Here is a 26,143-nt window from a genome sequence, read left to right as displayed (position 1 = left end):
CAGCTTCATATATTATTTCTCTTGCTATGAAACTCTTCACCAGACAGCCATCGGGAAAATTTTGTTTTAGCATTAGAAACTTCCATTTCATCCATGTGAGGCAGTCATTGTAGAACAAGTTGAATGATTCTGCACTCCCAGCATGGGGCCTCACTAGATGGGAGAACATGTCAGAGATAGGGATACAGTGTATCAGTTCTCCCATCTCTGTTCCCATTGAGGTTTAATGCTGGGGGCACAGGATTGCAGAATAAACCCTCATAGAAAACAATGAATTAACAAAAGTCCTCATGATTTTTTCCCACAGGCCATGTACAATTTGCACTCTCAAAGACTCTAACATGTTAAATAATATTAAATATTTGGCTACAGAGAATCTTAAAAACTTTGGTGTAGAAGGAGGCCATTCAGTCCATTGTGCCTCAGCCTCCCCATTGGGACTACCCTAGTTTCATTTAGCTGTTTGTTCCCTGTAACTTTTACAATTTCATTTATTCAAGGGTGTATCTAATTCCCTCCTACATGTTGTGATAGTTACATGTGATAATGCTTTCCATATTCTAACAATCATTTACATAAAAAAATTCCTTCTAACCTGCCTCGTTACACTTGTGCCCCTTTGTTACTGATTGACTTGTTAGCTAAGATAGAAGCCCATGGAATCGAGGGAAAAGTACGGACTTGGTTAGGAAGTTGGCTGAGCGAAAGGCGACAGAGAGTAGGGATAATGGGAAGGTACTCACATTGGCAGGATGTGACTAGTCGAGTCCCGCAGGGATCTGTCTTGGGGCCTCAATTATTCACAATATTTATTAACGACGTAGATGAAGGCATAGAAAGTCTCATATCTAAGTTTGGCGATGACACAAAGATTGGTGGCATTGTAAGCAGTGTAGATTTAAACATAAAATTACAAAGCGATATTGATAGATTAGGTGAATGGGCAAAACTGTGGCAAATGGAATTGAGTGCAGACAAATGTGAGGTCATCCACTTTGGATCAAAAAAGGATAGAACAGGGTACTTTCTAAATGGTAAAAAGTTAAAAACAGTGGATGTCCAAAGGGACCTAGGGGTTCAGGTACATAGATCATTGAAGTGTCATGAACAGGTGCAGAAAATAATCAAGAAGGCAAATGGAATGTTGGCCTTTATATCTGGAGGACTAGAGTACAAGGGGGCAGAAGTTATGCTGCAGCTATACAAAACCCTGTTTAGACCGCACCTGGAGTACTATGAGCAGTTCTGGGCACCATACCTTCGGAAGGACATATTGTCCTTGGAGGGAGTGCTGCGTAGGTTTACTAGAATGATACCCGGACTTCAAGGGTTAAGTTACGAGGAGAGATTACACAAATTGGGGTTGTATTCTCTGGAGTTTTGAAGGTTAAGGGGTGATCTGATCGAAGTTTATAAAATATTAAGGGGAACAGATAGGGTGGATAGAGAGAAACTATTTCCGCTGGTTGGGGATTTTAGGAGTAGGGGGCACAGTCTAAAAATTAGAGCCAGACCGTTCAGGAGCGAGATTAGAAAACATTTCTACACATAAAGGGTTGTAGAAGTTTGGAACTCTCTTCCGCAAATAGCAATTGATACTAGCTCAATTGCTAAATTTAAATCTGAGATAGATAGCTTTTTGGCAACCAAAGGTATTAAGGGATATGGGCCAAAGGCAGGTATATGGAGTTAGATCACAGATCAGCCATGATCTTATCAAATGGCGGAGCAGGCACGAGGGGCTGAATGGCCTACTCCTGTTCCTATGTTCCTAAACAACAACAACTTGCATTTATATCATGGAAACAATCATTCACTATTTACCCTTTCATAATTTTGAACATTTCTTTTGTTCTAGATTTATTTCTCCCACTATACCTATCATCCTATTATCCCTGTAGATCTATACCTTTCTCATCCTTTCTGTAATTAGGTGTTCAAAACAGCTCAACTGCAGCCTAACTAATGCCTTGTACAGATTCACCATCACCTCATTGTTTTTGGATTCTTCGCCCCTATACGTAAGACCAGAATTCCAGTTGCCCTTTATATGGCTTTTTCCAACAAACAATCCCGCTTTTAAAGATTTGTGCATCCCTGGACATCTCTGCTTCTCTATTCTCCATATTTTGGTGATAACCTGTATCACACATCCATTGGCAAGGGGAAGCTTTTTTTAAAAAAAATGACAGGATGACATGAATGGAAAATGTATTTACGTTGTCTACAAGAGATTGTTGGGTTCAAAATTCATCCTTTACTTTGTTAAAAGTCTTTTTTTACCTAAGACAAACAAGCTTATTAGCACTCATCTCTGATCAAAAATAATAGTTACCCTGGAGTGTGCTACAGGACTGGAACACCATCAAGAGATTTAGTTGAGGTCATAAACCTGGCGTGATTTATAAAGTCATTTGAACCCCAAGGTTGTGTGATAGCCTTGTAAGTGTAACACATGATCCCAGCCAGCTGTTATTTATAATATATTCAATTTATTTTGTATTTGAAAATTTAAGCTTAAATCAAAGTTGCTTAGTTAAAGTCCCTGGAGTTGATGACAGTTACAATGGCACCATGTGACAGGAATGAGAATGGATATGCCTTTATGGTAGAAACGGAGGTTCGAAATCATCTTTAAACCATTTCTCAAGTATATAGTTTTGTAATGTCTTGCGCAGGGTGCTTTACCACCAAATATTGCTTTGCAGGTATTCCTACATAGCACTCGATCCAAAACAGAGGTAGCTGTGTAAAGACATGTCGGAAACTGATGTTAAACGGCTGGTGGATTAACGAACCATCCAGTGTGGTACTGAGCAACACAGACTTGGGAGTTCCCAGGTTTGAGGCTCAACCTCTCGCAGTCAGATGATGGTAGGGGCATTACTAATGGCCTCAGCACCTCTGTGCTAGGGAGAAGAAAATGTTCCAAACCAGTGACTCCTGCTGGAAAGTATGAATGTGAACATTTGGTAGGGCAGGATTGAGCTCAACTGTGATGCCCACCATGGTTGAAGAATTTGTTGACACTCACAATTGAGGCTCACAAATGAAGAAAGGTCACTTGGGCAAGGTACCAGCAGGAGCCCCAGAATTGTACTGCAGAATGAGTGGGAGGAGAGAAGATACATTTGAGGGAAAAATATGCAAGAAATAGATATAATAACTGCAAGCACATTTTTTTGGCGTCGAGGCAGTCTGAAATGTGCACACAAGAATACCGAAACATATAAAAGGCTCAAATTCATTATGCATCCACAGTTTTACAACTCAAACTCTACTTTGTTATTGAAGAGTTTAGCCAAGATAATTGTCTCTTTCCTGATAAAGGAGATAAGTGACAGTAGTTTAATTGGTGCTTCAAATTGGCTTAGTCTATGGAGGGAGCAGTGGTGATAACACAATGCAAAAGGAAAGCTTGGGAACTATTTCTTTCTAGCACCAAAGTGTTAAAATAACCCGAGCATGTGGCTCACCTTCCCCAAATAGCTAAAAAGCTACAGATGTGCTTCTCTGACAAGGTCACTAGTAATATCTTCAACACAGTCAGTCCTATTAAAATATTCGTATTTACGCATGGTTGGTGCCACATTTAGTCACTATGAATGGGTTTTGTCAGACAACCATTTTATGGCATTTTGCAATTTGACAGCTTCCCAGAGCGCTGCTGGAAATCTCATAAATTCCACGACAGCTCAGTTTCCTACTGAACCAAACTCTTTCTCACTGTGTTAGATTTAATTTCTAAAACATTGTGATTTGTTCTCTTCTCCTTCCTGTAAAATATGTAAAACTAATCTCCAAAGGCAATCTGAGACGATGGCTTTCAGAAAGAGGAAGCAATTCGAACTTGATCCTTTTGGAGCGATTTCTGCTGTGCCCTGCTGTCGCTCACCCATTCAGAGTTGACCCCCTCCCCCCCATCGTGTCATACACAATCACATCCTATTCAACATGTCACGTCAACTTGTATAAAGCCTGCCTCAAGTTAAAGCTGTCATAACTTCACACAGATACTATTACTTCTCTTTTAAGAAGTCTTGGGCTCTGATTTGCTCTCGGTGAGCAATTTTCCTCAAACAATCTGTTGCACGTGTACGCTACACAGTTCTCCCTATTACATAAGAAATAGGAGCAGGAGTAGGCCAAACGGCCCCATGAGCCTGCTCCGCCATTCAATAAGATCATGGCTGATCATCGATCTTCGACCTCAACTCCACTTTCCCATCTGATCCCATATCCCTTGATTCCCTTAGAGTCTAAAAATCTATTGATCTCAGTCTTGAATATACTTAATGACTGAGCATCCACAGCCCTCTGGGGTAGAGAATTCCAAAGATTCACCACCCTCCTGAGTGAAGAAATTCCTCCTCATCTCAGTCCAATATGGCCGACCCCTTATCCTGCGACTATGCTGCCTAGTTCTAGAATTTCCTGCCAGGGGAAACAGCCTCTCAGAATCTTGTATGTTTCAACGAGATCACCTCTCGTTCTTCTAATCTCCAGAGAGTATAGGCCCATTCTACTCAATCTCTCCTCATAGGACAACCCTCTCATCCCAGGAATCAATTTAGTGAACCTTCGTCACACCGCCTTTAAGGCAAGTATATCCTTCCTTAGGTAAGGAGACCAAAACTGTACAAAATGCTCCAAGTGAGGTGTCACCAAAGCCCTGTACAATTGCAGCAAGATTTCCTTACTCTTGTACTCCAACCCCCTTGCAATAAAGGCCAACATTCAACTTGCCTTCCTATTGCTTGCTGTATCTGCATGTTAGCTTTCTGTGTTTCGTGTACAAGGACACTCAAATCCCTCTGATCACCATTTTAAAAATATTCTGTTTTTCTATTTTTCCTACCAAAGTGAATAACCTCGTATTTCCTCACGTTATACTCCATCTGCCATCTTCTTGCCCACTCACTTAACCTGTCTATATCCCTTTGCAGACTCTTTGGGCTCAATTTTAAACTTAAATTGCGTTGGGGGAGGGGGGGCTGCGAAAATTGCAAAAATGCAGAGTGGGTTCGGAAGCCGGCTCCAACCCACCGACTTTTGGGTTCCCCACTGACGTGCCTGTGTGTGCGCACTTCACGAATCTGGAAGTCCCGCCGGCATAGTTAAAGAACCAAATGTTCCTCATTGAGCTCCTTAAGGCATTTACTTGTGACATATTAGGTAGTTAGAAAGATTTTTTAACTTACCTGGGTGGCTTTCCCACGGCTTCCGTTTCACGCCTGGTGAAACTAGGCATGACGGGCCGGATAGGGAAAAAAGAAACTAAATAAATTAAATAAAAAACCACTGCACAAAGTTAAAACAAAAAATCAACCCACCTTTCCACCCTGCTCCGATTTCTCCCTCTCCGATCTCCCCCTCTTCCCCTGATGTCCCTCTCAGCCCCCGACGTCCCTCTCCGATCTCCTCCTCTTCCCCCCCCCATGTCACCCCGATCTTCCCCTCTCCCCCCCCGATCTTCCCCTCTCCCCCTCTGATCTTCCCCTCTCCCCCCCGATGTGCCACTCTCCCCCCCCCCGATCTTCCCCTCTCCCCCCCCGATCTTTCCCTCTCCCCCCCGATGTGCCACTCTCCTCCCCCCGATCTTCCCCTCTCCCCCACCGATCTTCCCCTCTCCCCCCCCAATGTGCCACTCTCCCCCCCTGATCTTCCCCTCTCCCCCCCCGATGTTCCCCTCTCCCTCCCCGATGTTCCCCTCTCCCTCCCCGATGTTCCGCTCTCCCCCCCCGATCTGCCACTCTCCCCCCCCGATCTGCCACTCTCCCCCCCCGATCTGCCACTCTCCCCACCCCCACCATCCAATCTTCAGTTCCAGCGCTGGATGACGTCTCGCTCTCTCTCTTTCTCTCCCCCCACCCTTGGCGTTGCAGCTCCTGTCAGCAGCCAGCCTGGTCAATCAGGCTGGCTGCCGGACGCGAAACCCAGAAAGAACTAACCACCATCAATTACATCGCAATCGCATCGGGGAAGATAAGTTTTTCTTATTTGGGTTTGCCCCGCGTACCTTCCCCACCACCCCCCCCATCAACCCGCCACCATTTCAAAATTGAGCCCTTTGTCTCCTCCTCACTGCTTACTTTCCCACCGAGCTTTGTATCATCAGCAAACTTGGATACATTACACTCGGTCCCTTCATCTAATTCATTGATATAGATTGTAAATAGCTGAGGCCCAAGCACTAATCCCTGCGGTACCCCACTAGTCACAGTCTGCCAACCTGAAAATGACCTGTTTATTCCTACTCTCTGTTTTCTGTCCGTTAACCAATACTCTATCCATGCTAATGTATTACCCCCAACTCCATGAGCCCTTATCTTGTGTATTAATTCTCTGTACGGAGTTCTAAGTCTGCACAGAGTCACTGAAAAATAAAATCGGGCAGGGTTGTAAAACGGGTGGCCAATCTGATCCAGTTATTTTCCCGCCAGGTGGGTTAGGTTAAAATTACCCCCAAGAATCCATTGCTGAATTCAAATGTGGAACCTTCCTTCTCCTTACCACAGAAAATCCAGAGGGGTTGGAGGCGGGGGTTCCCACCGGGCGCATCCTGGCGTTTACTTTGGGGCATTGGACTCACAAATTTTTGGCCCCTTGATACAGGGCCCCAGCTATATCCCTTCTTTGCCATAAAGTCTGAACTACACAAAGAAAGGTAAAAACAGGTATCCTTCTCAATTAAAAAAGAATGCCAAACAAATTACTGTACAAAGGCAGAAAAACTGGCCGACAAGTTTTGCTGATATTGGGGTAGAAATTGGTGTGTGTTGCGCCTGTTTTTTTGGGTGTAAAATAGGTGCAAATCATACTAATTTAACAATAGGACGGCCTGCACCCAATCGGCGCAGGCATTGGTCCCACTGCTAAATTTCTACCGGGCAGACGTCTAAAACAGCCGTTAGGCCCCTTGAATAATAGGGACCTCACACCTGTTGAAGGACCCCTTGTTGAAATTAGTCAACAATGAGTGGGGCAGGCGTCAGGCACATGCTAATGTGCTGAGCCCGAAAACGAGTCTCGACAAATTTTTACCCCATTATGTTTGCAGCTGTGTAATGAGGCACTTCGTTATAGAGTCATTATCGGTGAGCTGGCCAATTCTGATAATGATAATGGCGATCATCTGTGATTACAAGATCAAGATGAGGAAGTCCATTCAGCCCATCTAGAAAGATCCTAAAGTCTCCATTTCAATATCCAACTGCTTCTGAAATGAACCCAGGGTTTTAGCCTCCGCTACTCTTTCTGGAAGTCTATTCCACATGTTGATCACTCTTCGTGTGAAAAAAAACTCCCTGATATCAGTCCCGGGAGGTAAATTTTAACCTAAACTGCCCGACGGGAAACTAATGGGATCAGACCGACTGCCCGTTTTACTCCCTGCCCGATTTACTTTCCATTTACTTTCCATTGCCTTTCTGATCAATCTTTTAATGTGTTTCTACATTTTCTTATATTCGTCTCAGAAAAAACTTTCCACTGTCTCCCTGTAAGATTTGTAGACGTCATTTTTTTCCTCTTTATTACACTTTTTATATGTTTGTTAATCCATTTAGAAATGTTTGTCAACAGGGTCAGACAACCCTCTTTAACAACATTCACCCAATGCTAAGCTATGAATTTCCATAAAGAAATACAGAAAACTGAGGGTCTGAAATTCCACGGCTCATCCAGCTCCAGCCAGAAATCAGACCAGGAATGAGATACGTCGAACTTCGGCCAGCACTGTTCGTACCTACGGGGCCTTGTGTGGGGTACAACCTCTGTCTGCCTCTTATAGGTGCACAGAGTTGCCTGGGTGCAGTGAATATTGAAAATCCAAAGGGGTCGGAGTCCAAATATGTTAAAGAACCCACATGATTTTCTTTTCATCAATTTAAATGGAAGGAAAATCTGACGGGTTCCTTTACAGTTATGCACCTTGACCTGTCCGATTTCCTGATATTCACCGCACCCAAGCAAATCTCCCCTATTGTTTTCACTGACGAGGGGCGATGCCTTGCGTGTACACCCAGACTAATCATTTCACTGCTGCAGTTGTGGCTGCTCATTCCATCTCATGCTGAATGGATCCACTCATAGTTTAACGCAATTGATGTCTCCACACAGTGTACTCTTTTACACTCAATAATCCACATAAAGAGTTCAGTTTCTAGTGTACTATTAGGATCCGTCATGAAATTTTTTCTCGCTTGCAGTCTTTAAAGAAGATAAAGAGAATTTTGTTTTGAAGCTAGTACAACAGGGAGCTGACTGAAGAAGCAAGATCTAAATGTCTCACATCTGTAGCTTTAATAACATGTTATTTTGTATTATTTATATAGTACGTGTACTTTCTAAACTGCATTTTATATGCCTATAAATATGTATGCGTTTGACTTCCGGCACATTGGCTTCAGATACAACTTAGCACAGACTGATAACTGGATGACTGACTGCTGCTAACAAAAGCATCAGCAAATTTCACCTGGTTCCCAGAAGTTATTTACTGCTGAGAATGAACTACAGAATGTATAAGTTACTTGTCTCTTTTTTTTGGAGAGCTCAGAACTGACCCCAAAACCAACTAATAACTTTCTTGCAATGTATCATTGGAACTTTATGTAATCCCATTCATCATTCATTTTTCTAATTGACAGATAACAGAATTATGGTAGGAGGTGTGCAAAGACCAAAGGTACCGTTGAAGAGAAGGTATGTAAGCAGGCTTTCAAAGGCAACAACAGGTGTGATAAGGCGGAGAGCTATTGGGAGAGAAATCCAGAGGGCAAGGCAAACTGGCTGAAAGAATGCTTGTGTTTGGCAGAAGGGATGGAGTGAAGAATAAGCAGCAATTCAGTGTCAGAGGAGCGGGAAGTGTGTATGGGGACTTACAGAGATCCAAAGAAACCTTAGTTAACTGTTACCACAATAATAATAAAATGCAGTCAGAATGTGAAACTATTAGAGGCAAGAAGGCACTCGGATTGATTATAACCTCTGGACAGCCAACTGGTGAGAGTGCTGGCCAACTGCTTATTCCGAGGACGAAGAGGCCAAAGCCATTTTGAGGTCTGGGCCTCATTTAAATGGGTCCGGCGAGCTGTGGATGCTAAATCTTGGATGTGTAGTAAACAGTGAGGAGGATAGTAATAGACTTCAAGAGGACATGGACAGGCTGGTGTAATGGGCGGACACATGGCAGATGAAATTTAACACAGAGAAGTGTGAAGTGATAAATTTTGGCAGAATGAGGAGAGGCAATATAAAATAAATGGTACAATTTTAAAGGGGGTGCAGGAACAGAGAGACCTGGGGGTATATGTACACAAATCTTTGAAGAAGGCAGGGCAGGTTGAGAAAGCGGTTAAAAAAGCATACGGGATCCTGGGCTTTATAAATAGAGGCATAGAATACAAAAACAAGGAAGTTATGTTGAACCTTTATAAAACATTGGTTTGGCCACAACTGAGGTATTGTGTCCAATTCTGGGCACCGCACTTTAGGAAGGATGTGAAGGCCTTAGAGAGGGTGCAGAAAAGATTTACTAGAATGGTTCCAGGGATGAGTGACTTCAGTTACGTGGATAGACTGGAGAAGCTGGGGTTGTTCTCCCTAGAGCAGAGAAGGTTAAGAGGATATTTGATAGAAATGTTCAAAATCACGAAGGGTTTAGATAAAGTAAATCAACAGAAACTGTTCCCATTGGCAGAAGGGTTGAGAACCAGAGAACACAGATTTAAAATGATTGGCAAAAGAACCAAAGGTGACATGAGGGAAAACTTTTTCACGCAGCGAGTAGTTATGATCTGGAATGCGCTGCCTGAAAGGGTGGTGGAAGCAGATTCAATCGTGGCTTTCAAAAAGGAATTGGATAAATACTTGAAGGGAAAAAATTTGCAGGGCTACAGGGAAGGAGCGGGGGAATGGGACTAACTGGATTGTTCTTGCAAAGAGGCTGGCATGGGCTCGATGGGCTGAATGGCCTCCTTCTGTGCTGTAGCTATTCTATGATGTATAAGCACTCCAATGCAATTTGCTGGTTTGGGGCCTGAGGAATTTTGTCTGGCTTCTATGCACAGCCGCAGGTAAGTCCTGCAGTGGAGGTGGGGCGGCCAGGGGGCGAGGCAAAGTGGAGGGGGATGAGCCCAGGCTGGCAACAGCCCACAGTACTTTTGTGGAGTACTGCTTTTTCTGGCTCCACAAAAATACAATGTAGAAAAACTTCTGTGGGCCTTTTATGGAGCTTGTCCTTTAAAGTAGGAATCGATATCCGGGCAACGTCATAATACCCCATAATCAGGAGGCCCTTGGCAGAAACAGATGGCGGCCGGAGTGTCGGTGGTAACAGAGCGGTAAATCTACTGACCCCATTGTCGGTCCGTTACTACCCCATTAATGGCGATTTTAGTCAGTTAAGATTGGCCTGTTTACAAAGAAGTTTTTGGGCAAACCTTTTTTCTGCCTTTGCCAAACACTGTGGCTCAACTTATGATTTGGTACCAGATCATGGAGTTTACCAGATGTGTCAAAAAGAGAGCTTTTTACTGAAAAATAACTCAGTTGGGGCCTTGGAAGCTTCTTACGGCAGGGTTCAAATCAAGATCAGGTTGACGGGCGAAAGACAGTTGTAAAGATCCTAAGTAAAATGAACTGAGGCAGTCTCAAAACAGTTTCTGGAAGGCACAAGTCCAAAGGACAAAATTATCTACAATCCTACAAATTTAACACCAAATTGAGGCTGGGCATATTATTGGTTACCATGGTAACCATTGATAGAGTAGTGATGCCTTTCCAATATTGGGATTAGGTGCAATAGAGAAAGCTTTACTTTGTATCCTGGGTGAGTTATACCTGACCAGGGAGTATTTAATACTGGCAAAGGATGATAAAAATGAAAAAAAAATATTAATATTTCCAGAACTAATATCCGATGAGCATAAGATTCACCAAAAATTAGCTAATAACGGCTGCACCCTCCAGGAACTGTTTTGAGATTGCTTCAGACTTACTTCACTCGAGATCTTTATGACAAGCAGAGAGAAGAGACTGTGATTTTATGGATTCTAATACTTTTGTATTATATAACTTTAACTTCAGTAATATAGAGAACAAGGCTGTCAATTAAAACCTCACATTGGAATTTTCTTGATTAAAGCAAACGCCTTAACATTTTACCGACCTCCATTTTCCAGAAATGTTAAAGAGGGAGAAAGGAAACAAGTATGTAATATGAATAGGGATTTCCAAAATAATCCCACAGAAAATCCCTTTCTAAAATCCAACATGGTTTTATTTTGGAACCAATTCTGTCGGATCCTATTATAATTGCAAATCACACAGGATTTTAATGCTGTTTCAGAGGATCTAATGTGTCCTCATTTCTTTGGAGAAAAGCCCAAAGAATTGCAAACATAACATCAACAACTTCCATTTATACAGCGCCTTTAATGTAGTAAAACGTCCCAAGTTGCTTCACAGGAGTGATTATCGAACAAATTTTGACACTGAGCCACATAAAGAGGTATTAGGACAGGTGATCAAAAGTTTGGTCAATGAGGTAGGTTTTATGGAGCATCTTAAAGAAGGAGAGAGAGGTAAAGAGACGGAGAGGTTCAGGGAGGGAATTCCAGAGCTTAGAAAGAAAAAACACAAAAGCTGGAAATGCACAGTGGGTTAGTCAGCATCTGATAAGAGAAAAACAGGGCACTGTTTTGAGTGGAATTCTTCACCAGAACTATTCTGGCAAAAGGATGCAACCTGAAACGTAAACCTATGAACATATGAAAATAGCGAGCAGGAAAAGAACAATTGGTCCGTCAAGCCTGTCCTACACACATGATGGCTGCAGCATCATGACTAGACACTCCCCTCCCCTCCACACCCACCCCCCCCACCCACTTCCCACAACCACGTAATCTCTGGGAAAGGCAAAAAAAGAGAAAAACCCAGGGCCAATAAGGGAAAAAAAATACTCTGGAAAATTCCTCTCCGACCCCTTCAGCCGATCGAAACCAGTCCAGGAAACCTGTCTTCCTCTATCAGATGCTAACAAACTTGCTGTTTATTTCCAGAATTTCTATCTTTATTTTTGTATTAGCAAACATATATTCTTTGTTGTCATCATGATATGTTTCTACCACTGACTGGATTGCCCTGATTTGCTTTGCTGATTTTTTTTTTTGCTTGACTGTAATTGCTGAACAATTCCAATAAATTGTTAATTATAGTAAACATGCTGTTACTCAGAGAGCAGCTGTTTCCTGCTCCCTGTAACAGATCTGCTCTTGCTGTGAGATCAGTCCTAAACCTCGTCTCCCCTTCACAAACAGCAACGCGTAACAGTTCTGATGTTTCTCTTCAGATTCCGATTGATCTGTCGTGCATTGCCAGCATCTTCCTATTTGTCTTTCAGTGTCTAGTGTTCACTTTTTTTCTTTATCTCAGCACCTTTACAGCTACTTCATACCAGCTCCATCCAGCAGAAACATTGCTTAGAGGTGTAACTCCTGGCCCGACACTCTCCATCAGCACATTCAATGCCCAAAGTTGTTCACAGAAGCAGGAAGAATGAGAAGAGCAGCTGCATTCCACATCTGAGGGGGGGGGGGGGGGTCAAAGAAGAATCTTTTCATAATCATTATTGTCTGATTTAAAATCCGTTGATGATGCATAGGAATAAATTTTGTCAGGAGAATGTAGGTTGAAGGACTTGTGTAAATGTGTTATTTTGATGGATCTGGAAAACTGCCAAACAAAAAGTAACTGCATCTTCAGGAACAGTTAGGACTTAAACCAAAGGTGCCACACAGGACAGCTTGATTGACACCCCAAAATCCAAATTCACACTGACTGTGCTGCATCTCCGAGCCTTGCAAATTATCTTCACAGAAATTTCAGTCATAATGGTTTTTGCTATAAGTATCTACAACAAATAACATTACATTCTGAAAAGAGTAAAAAGGGTTTAATCTCTATGCACTGCCAGCAGTGAAAATTTGCTGAGTGTCCTATCTTTGCTCCTTTCTGTTCTCCATCCTTAACATGCATCTTTTCCCATCGGTACCTGACTACTTCCAGGCCTCTTTAATCAGCCACCAGGAGGTCTACAAGAATTGTTTTTTTTTAAAATTGAAAAACCTATCGTGCAGGGCGCCAAGCTTGAAAAGAGTAAATTAAATCAAGAAGTAGTGATTAGGTGATGCCAAACTTGGGTTTTAAAAGCCTGTAGATTATAGGAGGAAAGAAAGGCTGATGGGGAAGATTTTCTCTATTTGATATCTGTAATGAAATCATAATTGCATTCTTTATACATACGTTTATGATTTCACTACAAATAGCGAACAAAGGAAATATTCAAATGAGGTCCATATTTATGATATCCTGAAAAAGAATGGGGGTAGTTTTAACTTTTGGTGATAGTGTAAAGTGGGCGATATCGGATTGACGCCTGTTATACATCTTGCCTGATTTTTTTTTTCCATTGACTTCAATAGAAAGGAAAATCAGGAGAGATGTATAACGGACGCCAATTTGATATCACCCGCTCCACACTATCGGCAAAAGTTAACATGACCCCCAATGAGTTAGAGGAAGAGTTGGTGTGATCAGTCTTCATTTCAACACAATGAGAATGCTAGGAGGAGGAAGAACATGTTGGATAGGATATTTATCAGCTTAGGAGGAATAAGATAAGCAGCAATAACTATTGTAGTATTGATAAAATAGAAAGGTTATGATGGAAAGAGAGACGTTCAAGGCTGGAAGTGAAAGAAGGCATCAGATGGCATAATTTTTCTTGCATCCTTTCTGGGAGTATCAGAAAGTACTAGAAGAGCCTCTCCAGCTATGAGAGCTGCGTTCAAGTCTTATATATACTAAGATTTTACAGAGAATGCCCTGGATCATCCGACTCTCTCAGGTTTTAACTTTTGGGTGGCTGAATTGTGGAGCATTCTGGGGGTGAAGAGTCCAGAGCCATTTTGAAGCCCAGGTTTCTGTTAAATGGAACCAGTGAGCTTCAGGTGCCAAACGGGCATCCTGAAGCAGCTCGCTGGTTTGGGACCTGGGGAGTTTTGGTGCGCTCCTATGCCAAACCGAACTGCATGTAAGTCCTGGGACAAGGGAAGGCGAAGCAGAGGGTGTGAGCCTAGGCAGGCAGTGGCCGGCATTATTTTTGTGGAGTTAGGAGGAGCTCAACGCCAGGATACATGGGCAGGGCCTGTTGGGCACACGCTCCGCCCATGTATCCCTTAAAATTGCAATCAGGGACCAAACTACATCATAGGACCTAGATGTACATAATCAAGGCCTACTGCCTGAAACAGTCAGGTGGCCCGGCTGCCCAAGGGAAGGCCTCTTTCAAAATGGTGGCCGTTGGAATGTCGGTGCTACCTGCGCGGTAAGTCTACTGACCCCATTTAAAGGCCATTGCCACCCTGATAATGCTGATTTTGGCCAGTTTAACCTAGCCTGTATGATTTTTCCTTCATCTAGGTGGGCTTTACATCAAGCCCCCTTCCCCAAAATCCTAGTTGAGAAGATGGGTGCACACTCCGTACACATTTGTGCATGCTTTTTAATTTCCTGGGGCACCAAAAATTAGCATTCACCCCACACTGCCCCTCAGTGCCACCCCCATCCCCACCTTTTTCTGCCCTGGGGGTGCAACATTGCTGTGGGTGGGAATTTTTGCAATCGTTTTATGAGGTCAGAAATCCTGGCACAGATAGTGGAAGAGGAAAAAAAAATGGCAGTGGGAACTGAGGTGAGGTCAGGGAGAAGTGGAGTGAAAGGTTCCAACATGAATTAAGGGAGATGCTGGGGAGGTGAAAGGTTCCAGTGGGATCCAAAGGGGATGCAGGGGGATGTGCAGTGTCAGCAGGAACTGGGAGCGGAAGAGGGGGAAAAGTTCTCGTATGAACTAGGAAGGGGAAAGGAGTGCAGCTGTGAACCGATTGAGAAGAGTGCTAATGTGAACTGGGGTGGGGGGGAAGAGTTTAGGTGGAGAGAGTGCCTTTGTGAATTGTGGAGAGATGGTTAAAGGGATGAAGTGTTTCTGTGAATTGGGGGTAAATGCTTAGAGAAAGGGCAATGCCTCTTTGAAGAGTGGGGGATGGGGGGAATGACTCAGGGAAGGGTGGTGAGAGACTGGTTGTTGAGGCAGTAATGGTTTGTTGAATATTGATAAACACAAATATGACTTATATGTTTCCTATTTTTAAATTAAAAATCTAACAATTATCAAACAAAATAGGGCTTAAAATGAACCAGAACACACCATCTTAATGTAAAAATTCAAAATTTTCCAGGGGAGCATTCCCTAGATTCCCTTAGAAATATTTGCACCAATCTATATACGGGGAGAGGGGAATTATGTATAATTTTACATTTTCTGCGAGTGAGAATTCTCTGTGTGAAAAATCAAACCATTTCAATATCCATTATTTTCATCAGCACTTGACACAGACTGAAAGTGAACAAAGGAAAAAATAGGTTAAAATAATTGAAGTTGTGGTATTTAATGGTATAATTTACCAGATGAGTTAACTTTGGAAGAGGGAATCTGTAAGTCATGAAATCTCAGCAACACCCACTTCAATTCATTGAAACTTATTTTAATTTGCATGAAAGCGAAGGAAAACATTGACATAACGGCCAAGCAAAATTAACGGTGAACAGACATGGTCACATACAGTCAGATACAACCAGTCACGACGAGATACTGTCATGTACAGTCAGACACAACTTTAGAAAGAAAAACATTCAATTCAAATTTTACATGTGTTAAATCACAAGTGAGAATTCTAGAAATCAGTTCTTTTTCCATTTCATAGGGCTGTAGTGTTTGTCTGTTAGCTAAAATGGATGATAGCAAGGATGGAAAAAGGAATGAAATACTCTTGACACACACACGTTAAAAAAAAAAGTCTGACAGCAATAATTTGCACTTTGGAGACTCAGACCTAGGAGGAAATTAAATCTCTAAGCATGCAGGAAGCAGGATGCAAGCTCAAGCACTCCTTTCTAGGCTCTTCAGCGAAGCCTGATTGACAGATTTGTCTGTGTGTGACAGCACACCTGCTGCACCGTTTTAATGGTGATGTATAATGCCCCCTGCTAATCCTGGGAGCCCTGGGAGTAGCAAAACTGTCATTGGAAATATGAGGCAGCACGGCCCTCTGGGTAACAGGCAGCCAGAAACACAGATGTTCTTGTCATTTCCCAAATGCAACAGGAATGATGGGAAGACACCTCAGCAGCTCAAGAATTTGCATAGGCAAAATTATAGAAAATGAATGCAGCGTAGTTTGACAGAACAGCAGGGAAAGGTCATTAAAGAACAAACTACAAAGAGGGAGACAGGAAAGCCTAAATAAAATTTTTAAAGAGCTAGTACCCTGTTTTGTCAGCTGTCCTCAGCTACAGTTCAGCACTATGAGTCTGTCATCATTTCTCATTGTAATTACTTGTTCCACTCATCAATATTAATGACAGTTATTTCAGTTAGAACCTTTTTGTGAGGAATAAAACTCAATTTCTGGGTGCTAGTAAAATCATTTTACTTTTCTGATAGGGCAGCTTGATCTTTGCAAAATAAATTAGTGTTGCTAAGGAGGGTTTTGTGCTAATGAAGATGAAGAATGTCAGTGCTAGAGAATCAAAGTTTTGTGCCTATTTTTCACTCCCAGCATTGGCGTCAAGCACCTCCAGGACAGGTGCAGTATGCAACAGATGAAATTAAGAGCTCCCTCTAAAGTGCCAAAAGGACTGTGGTTGAAAGTGTTAATTCAATCATTGAGGTGATCAAAAATGTCCTGAATAAGCAATTGTAACAATGTTTCAAATGCTAGCAGTTATAAAAAAGTGAAAAATGAAAATAATCATAAAACAAGCACAGAAATTGCTATCCAACACACCCTCTTTTTCCTTCCTCAGTTTTCCTTCAGGTTTGTTTCCTGCTGCTCAGTGATTCCTAAAGCTAATGGCTCCCATTGTGGTATAGTTCTACTTTCTGGCTGCAGTTCTCTGGGACCTTATCTAAGTGGCCATTCTTCATGTTTGAGGCTGGACAGTGAGCAGCGGTGGGCTAATCCGAGTTATTGAGGCTCGCACCATCCGGTCAAGAGCCAGTATTGATCAATGGAAATGAAAATCAGGGGGTTTCTACAGCGGGTGGCCAATCCGCCTGAGCAGTACGTCATACATTTATTCCCAAAGTCTTAAAATTGTGGCCCCTTTTAAAAATCAAATCATTACAAAGTACTATGGTTAGCATTAATGTCCTTATAATTTATTCTGCTCATTTCAATGAGATTTTAAAAATATACATTTTTGTTTACAGAGCAAATGCTGATGACATCTTTGGGTTTATAAGCTTGGAATGGTTATTGAGGCTGAGTGTGTGAGGGAGCTGAATTACTATTACACAGTTATTGTAGAATCATTACCAGGCTGGTGAAAATAATTTTTAAGAATATAAGAAATCAAGTTGTGAGAATAGACCTTTTGGTTCATCAAGCCTCCTCCTTCCACAGACTCACACAGTCTATCATCTCTATCAGGGATTTTACCATCCTAATTAATGTCCTGAGGAAAGGCTCTGCAAAGTCACTCCCTGACCCTCAAAGGCAAATCAAGTAAATCTCCAGAATATCCATCTGACTTTACATCCTATATTATTCATCCTTGACATGACATTTCCAGTACCTCAGGAACCATGATGTTTCATAGATTATGTGATTATTTGAATCCATACCCATCCTTACAATGTTCAATTCTCTTCCTAACCAGCAATTTATCTAGCTGTTCTCAAAATTTGTTAATTAACTATTCACATTTCTACTGCTCTGTGAGAAAAGAAATTGCTTCCATTCTATAATATTTATCAAAAAGGCTAATGGAATGTTGGCCTTTAACTCAAGGGGGCTGGAATACAAAGAGGAAGAAGTTATGCTTCAGTTGTACAGAGCCTTGGTCCATCTGGAGTACTGTGTTCAGGTTTGGACACCACACCTCAGGAAGGATATATTGGCCTTGGAGGGGGCAGATTCACCAAAAATGACACCAGGGCATAAAGGGTTAAATTACGATGACAGTTGCATAAATGTGACTTATATTCCCTTGAGTTTAGAAGGTTAAGGAATGATCAAATTGAGGTGTTTAAAATGATAAAAGAATTTGATACGGCAGATACAGAAAAACGATTTCCTCTGGTGGGGGAATCCAGAATAAGAGGGCACAATTGTAAAATTAGAGCTAGGCCATTCAGGAGTGAAATCAGAAAGCACTTTTTCACACAAAGTGGAAATCTGGAATTCTCTCCGCCAAAAGGTCAATTGAAATTTTCAAGACTGAGATTGACAGATTTTTATTAAGTAAGTGTACTAAGGGATATGGCTCAAAAGCAGGTAAATGGAGTTGAATGGTGAGGCAGGCTCGAAGAGCTGAATGGCTTAATCCTGTTTCTATGTTCCTATATACGTGCAAGTTCTTTCTTTACCCTGGTACTCAACTTTTCAGCTCAAAGTCCATATTAAATAACTCTTCTGCATCTATATTATCCATTCCTCCTGCCATTTTAAAGATCACGATCATCTCTCCCCTCAACTCTGTGATGAAAAAAGTTTAGTTATGAGTATTTCTTCATAACTCTTAGTCCTAGATTCATCCTTGCTACTTCTCTTTCACTCCAACATTGCAAACAGTATTCTTAGAGTCATTACAGCAGAGAAAAAGGCCATTCGGCCCATCGAGCCCATGCAGGCTCTTTGTAAGAGTAATCCAGTTAGTCCCATTCCCCCACTCTTACCCCATGGCCCTGCAAATTTTTTCCCTTCAAGTATTTATCCAATTCCTTTTTTGAAAGCCACGATTGAATCTGCTTCCACCATCCTTTCAGGCAATGCATTCCAGATAATTTTTTTCTCATCTCGCCTTTGGGTCTTTTGCCAATCATCTTAAATCTGTGTCCTCTGGTTCTCAACCCTTCCGCCAATGGGAACAGTTTCTCTTTATTTACCTTATCTAAACCCTTCATGATTTTGAACACGTCTATCAAATCTCCTCTTAACCTTCTCTGCTCTAAGGAGAATAACCCCAGCTTCTCTAGTCTATCCACGTAACTGAAGTCCCTCATCCCTGGAACCATTCTAGTAAATCTTTTCTGCACCCTCTCAAATGTTGCCTCACCACAAAGTTCAAATAACTTGTTTCAACATACAACCACACACTCTTGAGACACATCCTGATTATTCTTGTTGATAACAGCTTCAAAAACTGGATATTTTCAGTATGTGGCCAATAATCACAGCTAAATCCTTTTCCTTTTCTCTTTGCTAATGGACATCCTTTTATTGTACCCCATGTTTCATGTTTCCAGATCCCACATGAAATTTCATGTTTATCCACATTAAAGTCTATCTGCCATTCCTTAGACCATCCAACAGATTCCTTTAAATACTACCAGTTTTGCTTATATTTTTTGCCTGGGCAATTATCTTGGAATCAGCAGCAAATTTTATACAGTAAACAGCACAAATAACAATCACCATCTTGCCCTTCTAAACATTTGTCATATGCAGGTGTTCATTCAGTGTGGGTTGACTGTATTTAACATCCTTATATAGAAACTTCAGTTAATGCGTTTTTCCTTTTGAAGAGCTAAATGTACAACAAAGAACAACAGACTTTGCATACTATATAAAGAATGGGTCTGAGAAGCCACTAAACAAGCTCCTGTACCAAAAGCTTCTGTTTTGGCAATTCTTATCCTTGTCTGTTTGATACATGGGAAGAATGAGGAGCAAGGCACAAGAATGAGAGCAGAGATAAGACAGGAGGAGATATGAAATAGGAATTCCAGAGGAGATAGCAAAGACTGGTTCCTAATAATCTTTTAGGAAGGCATCAAATGTATTCCCGGAAAACATTATGATCATGGCATATGGAAGATAAGAGTGAACTATTTCTGGATAATAATTAGTGGGTTGGGGTCTGATTGCCTTTGAGGGGTAGGAGAAGAATTTTTGCCAGAGGTTTGCTGAATTTGAAGCAGGTCTCTGTCTTTTGCTTCTTTCAGGAGAAGGCCGGGAAAGAGGGGGGGAGGTGCGGGTGGGAGAGATAGTTACTGCGCAAGGATGAAATCAGCTGAAGGGTTGGGACCAGCACATATGGACCCAATAGCTTTTTCTTGTCCTGGTTACATAAACATAAATATAAACACAACTATCCTGCTCTACATAGGTTATGAACAGCCGGGGACTCAGATTAATTCCTTTGTGGGACTCTGCTAGTCACCATCTCCCACCAAGAGCTTTTTTCAATTATTCACATCTTCTACTTTTATGCCTCCTGGTGTGTATTTGTTATCTATTAGCGTGGGAGGTGACCTTGTGGTAATGGTACATCTGTCTAATCCTTACAGCTAGTTTGGAAAGAGGACTAAACAGGATGCTTAAATCTGCACAAGAAACATATAAAAATAGCACCCATTCTATCCATTTTCTTCAACATAGGTGACACACCTCTGTAACAATTTATTTTAAATACAGACTATTCAGGTAGGACCATGGAGTCAAATTACAAAGCTGCATTGACGTTGATGGCATATAGCTTTAAATGTAAGAGTTCCAAGAATACATTCTCATTTTTCATTTCTGCTTTTACTTGAAGGGACATATGATTTCTTGTTGAGCCGCTATATTATGTCGTGCACAGTTTTGTAAATTGCTCATTTTACAAATCGGGCGGCACAGTTTCTTGCTTCTAAATGATATGAACAAAATATGCAAAAGTAGCTATTTCCTTTACCAAATGGCCAATTTACTAAATTGTGCAGAACTCACAAGTAAAAAGGGTTAAGACTCCTCGCACAAGCTGGATACATATCACATTAAAAAAAAGACCATTCTCGCCTCTTCGCTGCAGACATAAAAGCAAATCACATCCTTATTGCATCTTTTACAGATATTAGATATACTATTTGCATAAATACATATATATTGTGCATGATATTACACACAGCAACTGTCTGAATCATTTTTCACAAGCAAGCCAAAGCCCAGAAAAAATTGCTGTTTGGTGTATTTGCGTGAATGAAAAATTCATTTAGATCCATTATGGCAACACAACATTAACCACTTTGTGTAGTTTTTTTTCTCTTCACATTTATGTGAAACATTAGTATAAAGAATGGGATAAAATGATTAACTGTTCAATACGTGATGCTAAATTAGATTTTATCTGGGGCCCAATATTTTTAAGAAAGCACAGAATATGCTGGTGCTGCTTTCATGCACGGGGGTGGAGAGGAACCATACAACCGAATACAATTCTCGGTGCAGTGCTGTCATATGTCAACAATGTCATTGTGAGATGCAGCAATCTGTTTTAATGTCAACTGTAGTATCACCTACATGTGTCTAGCAAACAAATAAAGAGGTTTTTTTTGGTAAAGACTATGGGCGCTAAATTGGGCCATGTAACGCCCCTTGTTTCAGCGCTACATGGCCTCTCCGGCATCCGAAACGGTGTCTTGGATGCGCACGCACGTTTCCAGCGTGATGTGCGCGGACGCCATCTTGGCATGGGAGTTAGCGCAGGCGCAGATAATGAACGCTGGAATCATGTAAAGGATGGAGAAAATGGCTTCAATCAGTGTGCAACGCTGATTTAAAGTGATAGACACCATTTTGGGACTTAACGCTCAACTCAATGCACATTCTTAACCCCGACCATCTGAATGTGTCTTAGAGTGGCCGGAGGACATCCCACCAGCGCTATCTAAAGGGACCATGCAGGATTTACAGGTTAGTGGCTGGATTATTGCTTCTGGCTGCCGAGATACTTGTAACTGTTTTTGGAGGTCTCCTTGACTTCAATACTAGGACTCAGGGACATAGCCTAACATTTAGAGCCAGGACATGCAGGAGTGAAGCTAGGAAATGCTTCTACACGCAAAGGGTGGGAGACGTTTGGAACACTCTTCCACAAACAGTAGTTGATGCTAACAACTCAATTGTGAATTCTAAATCTGAGATTGATAGATTTCAGTGAACCAAGGGTATTAAGGGATATGGGGCTAAGGCGGGTATATGGAGTTAGGTCACAGGTCCACCATGATCTCATTGAATGGTGGAACAGGCTCGAGGGGCTAAATGCCACTGCCACTTGCTGCCTCCTGATATGTGCCACCTTCTCCCGCAAGAAAGCGTGTAATATCTTACATTTAATATAACAAATATACAAATACATCACAGGTGTTAAAATTTGTCAAGCTCACAATGCGTGCTACTTCAATGAGTAGCAGGCCACCAAAGCCATTCAGCAACATTAATCAAACAGCAGGTCCTCGTCCTTTTCATCTTCAAGTAGGTCAGTTGGTGCATCCAAATAGCATAACCTACGACTTTCCTGCTCTTTTTCCCTCTTTTCTTTCAACTGGGAGTCTGGGTGATGTGCCTGTCATGGTTGAATAGCTGCCAGTGTGTGTGGCCTGTGAGTTGTGGCTGGGAGGCTTGAAACAGTGGTAATGTGTAAGGGTGGGAGGAAGCATCTGGTTGGAAGAGTTGAGTACTGATGGAAAGAGTTTGTTTGTATGTGGGTGATGGGGGTGTAGTGCGTGGTGTAGTTGGTAGGAGACACCACTTGACAGTTGACCTCACCCACCTTGACCACTCATGTCAAAGCATTGAACTTCTTCCTGCACTGCTGTTTTCTGAAAATAACAGTCTACTGTCTGCACGGAGTCTGAACGGAGATCAGACATCACACATGTAAAACACAGATGCAGGTCCCATCCCTATGTTTTCACACTGATGAGTTATGTTGAAACATTGAATAAAGGTTGCGCACTACTAAATCCCACATCCTTCAATCTGCACGCCAGACCTCACCAATCTGCCGATCTGAGTTGGTACCAGGCCTGCGAGAGTGCATGCACCAAGGTTTTCTGCTGATGCACTAGAGACCTGGGTGCGAGAGGTGGACAGAAGGAGGGACATCCTATATCTGCGGGGGAGTGGGGGGGGGGGGCGGGGGGGGGGCAAGAGGCCCTCCAAAAGGCAGTGGGAGGCAGCGGGGGACGAAGTCAATGCTAAGTGCACAGCATCATGAACAAATAAAGAGGTTGTTTTTGGTAAAGACTATGGGCGCTAAATTGGGCCATGTAGCGCCCATTGTTTCGGCGCTAAATGGTCTCTCCGACATCCAAGATGGTGTCTTGGATGCGCAAGCACGCAAATAACAGATATCTTTAAGAGATTTCGAAGAAACGTCCTCCCTTTAAGAGATTGAACTCCCCCTGGTGGTTGAAAGTGTGAATTGCATTGATTCCATACACAAGGCCTGGAATGGAATGATGATTGCAGGTAAGTCCTCGGGCTGGCCGAAACTTGCGCCCTGCCTGCGCAGAGGTTATTGGGCGCGGGGTAATAGCACATCATGCTACCTGCGCCCAAAAACGGTCCCTATCCAATGTTATTCCCCTATGCCTTCTAATTCTTGTGTTATGGTCAGGAGTCCAGCATAAGTCCCGAGCAAATTCGAGGCCATATTATTTAAGGAAGAAATAATTGCCAACATCATATAGAGTCATTTTGGGAACAAATCATATATGTCCAATATATTCACAGCAGGAAGGTCACTTTCTGTGTTAAAGCTCAGACATTCCAGGTCAGGTCCAGCTGAGCTAAAACCAAAAATTCACACTTCAACCATGTGCTCCATGTCTATATATTAATTCCTGGATGTTGGCATCGCTGGCAAGGCCAGCATTTATTGCCCATCCTTAATTGCCCTTGAGAAGGTGGTGGTGAGCTGCCTTCTTGAACTGCTGCAGTCCGTGTGGTGAAGGTTCTCCCACAGTGCTGTTAGGAAGGGAGTTTCAGGATTTTGACCCAGTGACGATGAAAGAACGGCGATATATTTCTAAGTCGGGATGGTGTGTGACTTGGAGGAAAACGTGCAGGTGGTGTTGTTCCCATGTGCCTGCTGCTCTTGTCCTTCTAGGTGGTAGAGGTTGTGGGTTTGGGAGGTGCTGTTGAAGAAGCCTTGGCGAGTTGCTGCAGTGCATCCTGTGGATGGTACACAATGCAGCCACGGTGCGCAAGTGGTGAAGGGAGTGAATGTTTAGGGTGGTGGATGGGATGCCAATCAAGCTGGCTGCTTTGTCCTGGATGGTGTCGAGCTTCTTGAGTGCTGTTGGAACTGTACTCATCCAGGCAGGTGGAGAGTATTCCATCACACTCCTGACTTGTGCCTTGTAGATGGTGGAAAAGCTTTGGGGAGTCGGGAGTTTAGTCACTCGGCGCAGAATACCCAGCCTCTGACCTGCTCTTGTAGCCACAGTATTTAAGTGGCGGGTCCAGTTAAGTTTCTGGCCAATGGTGATCCCCAGGATGTTGATGGTGGGGGATTCGGCGATGGTAATGCCATTGAATGTTAAGGGGAGGTGGTTAGACTCTCTCTTGTTGGAGATGGTCATTGCCTGGCACTTGTGTGGTGCGAATGCTACTTGCCACTTATCAGCCCTGGATGTTGTCCAGGTCTTGCTGCATGCGGGCACGGACTGTTTCATTATCTGAGGGGTTGCGAATGGAACTGAACACTGTGCAATCATCAGCGAACATCCCCATTTCTGACCTTATGATGGAGGGAAGGTCATTGATGAAGCTGCTGAAGATGGTTGGGCCTAGGACACTGCCCTGAGGAACTCCTGCAGCAATGTCCTGGGGCTGAGATGATTGGCCTCCAACAACCACTACCATCTTCCTTTGTGCTAGGTATGATTCCAGCCACTGGAGGGTTTTCCCCCTGATTCCCATTGACTTCAATTTTACTAGGGCTCCTTGGTGCCACACTCCGTTAAATGCTGCCTTGATGTCAAGGGCAGTCACTCTCACCTCACCTCTGGAATTCAGTTCTTTTGTCCATGTTTGGACCAAGGTAATGAGGTCTGGAGCCGTGTGGTCCTGGCGGAACCCAAACTGAGCATCGGTGATCAGATTATTGGTGAGTAAGTGCCACTTGATAGCACTGTCGACGACACCTTCCATCACTTTGCTGATGATTGAGAGTCGACTGATGGGGCGGTAATTGGCCGGATTGGATTTGTCCTGCTTTTTGTGGACATGACATACCTGGGCAATTTTCCACATTGTCGGGTAGATGCCAGTGTTGTAGCTGTACTGGAACAGTTTGGCTAGAGGCGCAGCTAATTCTGGAGCACAAGACTTCAGCACTACTGCCGGGATGTTGTCGGGACCCATAGCCTTCGGAGGGCAGTTAAGAGTAAACCTCCTTGGTGAGGGTCCGGAGTCACATATAGGCCAGAAAGGGTAAGGACGGCAGGTTTCCTTCCCCAAAGGTCATTAGCAAACCAGTTGGGTGTTTACCAGGGTCCACTAAGAACCTCACTTTAACTCTCCAGCATCACTTCTCTGCTTCTTACAGCACAGGCTCAGTGCAGCCTCGATCATTGTCAATACTAAATAAGACAAAAACTCCCCAAAATGCTGAATATTGATTTGAAGTCAAAGCTGTAGTTTACAGCAGTGTACAGCTGACACTTCAATGCAATGGGCCATTAAAAAGAGATTAAAATAATGTCAACATGACTGACTGATGTTATTCTCAGACACTTTCAAAAGGGAATTGGATAAATACTTGAAGGGAGAAAATTTACAGGGCTATGGGGAAAGAGCAGGGGAATGGAACTAATTGGATAGCTCTTTGAAAGAGCCGGCACAGGCACAATGGGCCGAATAGTCTCTTCCTGTGCTGTCGCTACTATGATACGAGGGGCTGCATTCTCCTCTGTTCACTAATTTTAACTAAAAAGTAGACATGAGGGAAGAGAGGTGGGATTTTGGTAGAAAATGCTAATGGATTATTTGTCTGCGCTCAGCACTGGTCTGAAAATTCCTACCCTTACAAATTGGATCAATGAACTTTTGCAGAAAGGTATAAAAAAGCCAATTTTTATTTGTTACAGCCTTGTAAAGGTCATTAATGATGAACCCATGCTGCATTCCACAGCTGCACAGTCAAATTAAAAAATCAGTAAGCCTGATTTTCCGTGTTCATGCTGCCGGTTGCAACCTTGCTTGCAGCAGCTGGGCCCTTGATTTTCCAATCATTAAAATTACAGAGG

The 26,143-nt window shown here is 42.7% G+C and overlaps 1 protein-coding gene across 21 annotated transcripts in view; it reads right to left on the bottom strand.

Moving 5' to 3' along the window:
- The window catches only part of celf4 (CUGBP, Elav-like family member 4), an 890,875-nt gene that overhangs the window by 293,845 nt on the left and 570,887 nt on the right, over positions 1 to 26,143 (bottom strand). For 3 of the 21 annotated variants that reach the window (XM_067992843.1, XM_067993248.1, XM_067992506.1), the window contains exon 4: positions 14,025 to 14,044. The exons of the other annotated variants lie outside the window; for them this stretch is intronic. In XM_067992843.1, coding sequence (XP_067848944.1) covers positions 14,025 to 14,044 — 20 coding nt within the window. The remainder of the gene's footprint in view (positions 1 to 14,024; positions 14,045 to 26,143) is intronic. 21 annotated transcript variants of the gene reach the window in all.

This window comes from Heptranchias perlo, chromosome 1 (assembly GCF_035084215.1).
Source record: "Heptranchias perlo isolate sHepPer1 chromosome 1, sHepPer1.hap1, whole genome shotgun sequence".
Lineage (NCBI taxonomy): Eukaryota > Metazoa > Chordata > Chondrichthyes > Hexanchiformes > Hexanchidae > Heptranchias > Heptranchias perlo.
This window is presented reverse-complemented; position numbering and strand designations above follow the sequence as displayed.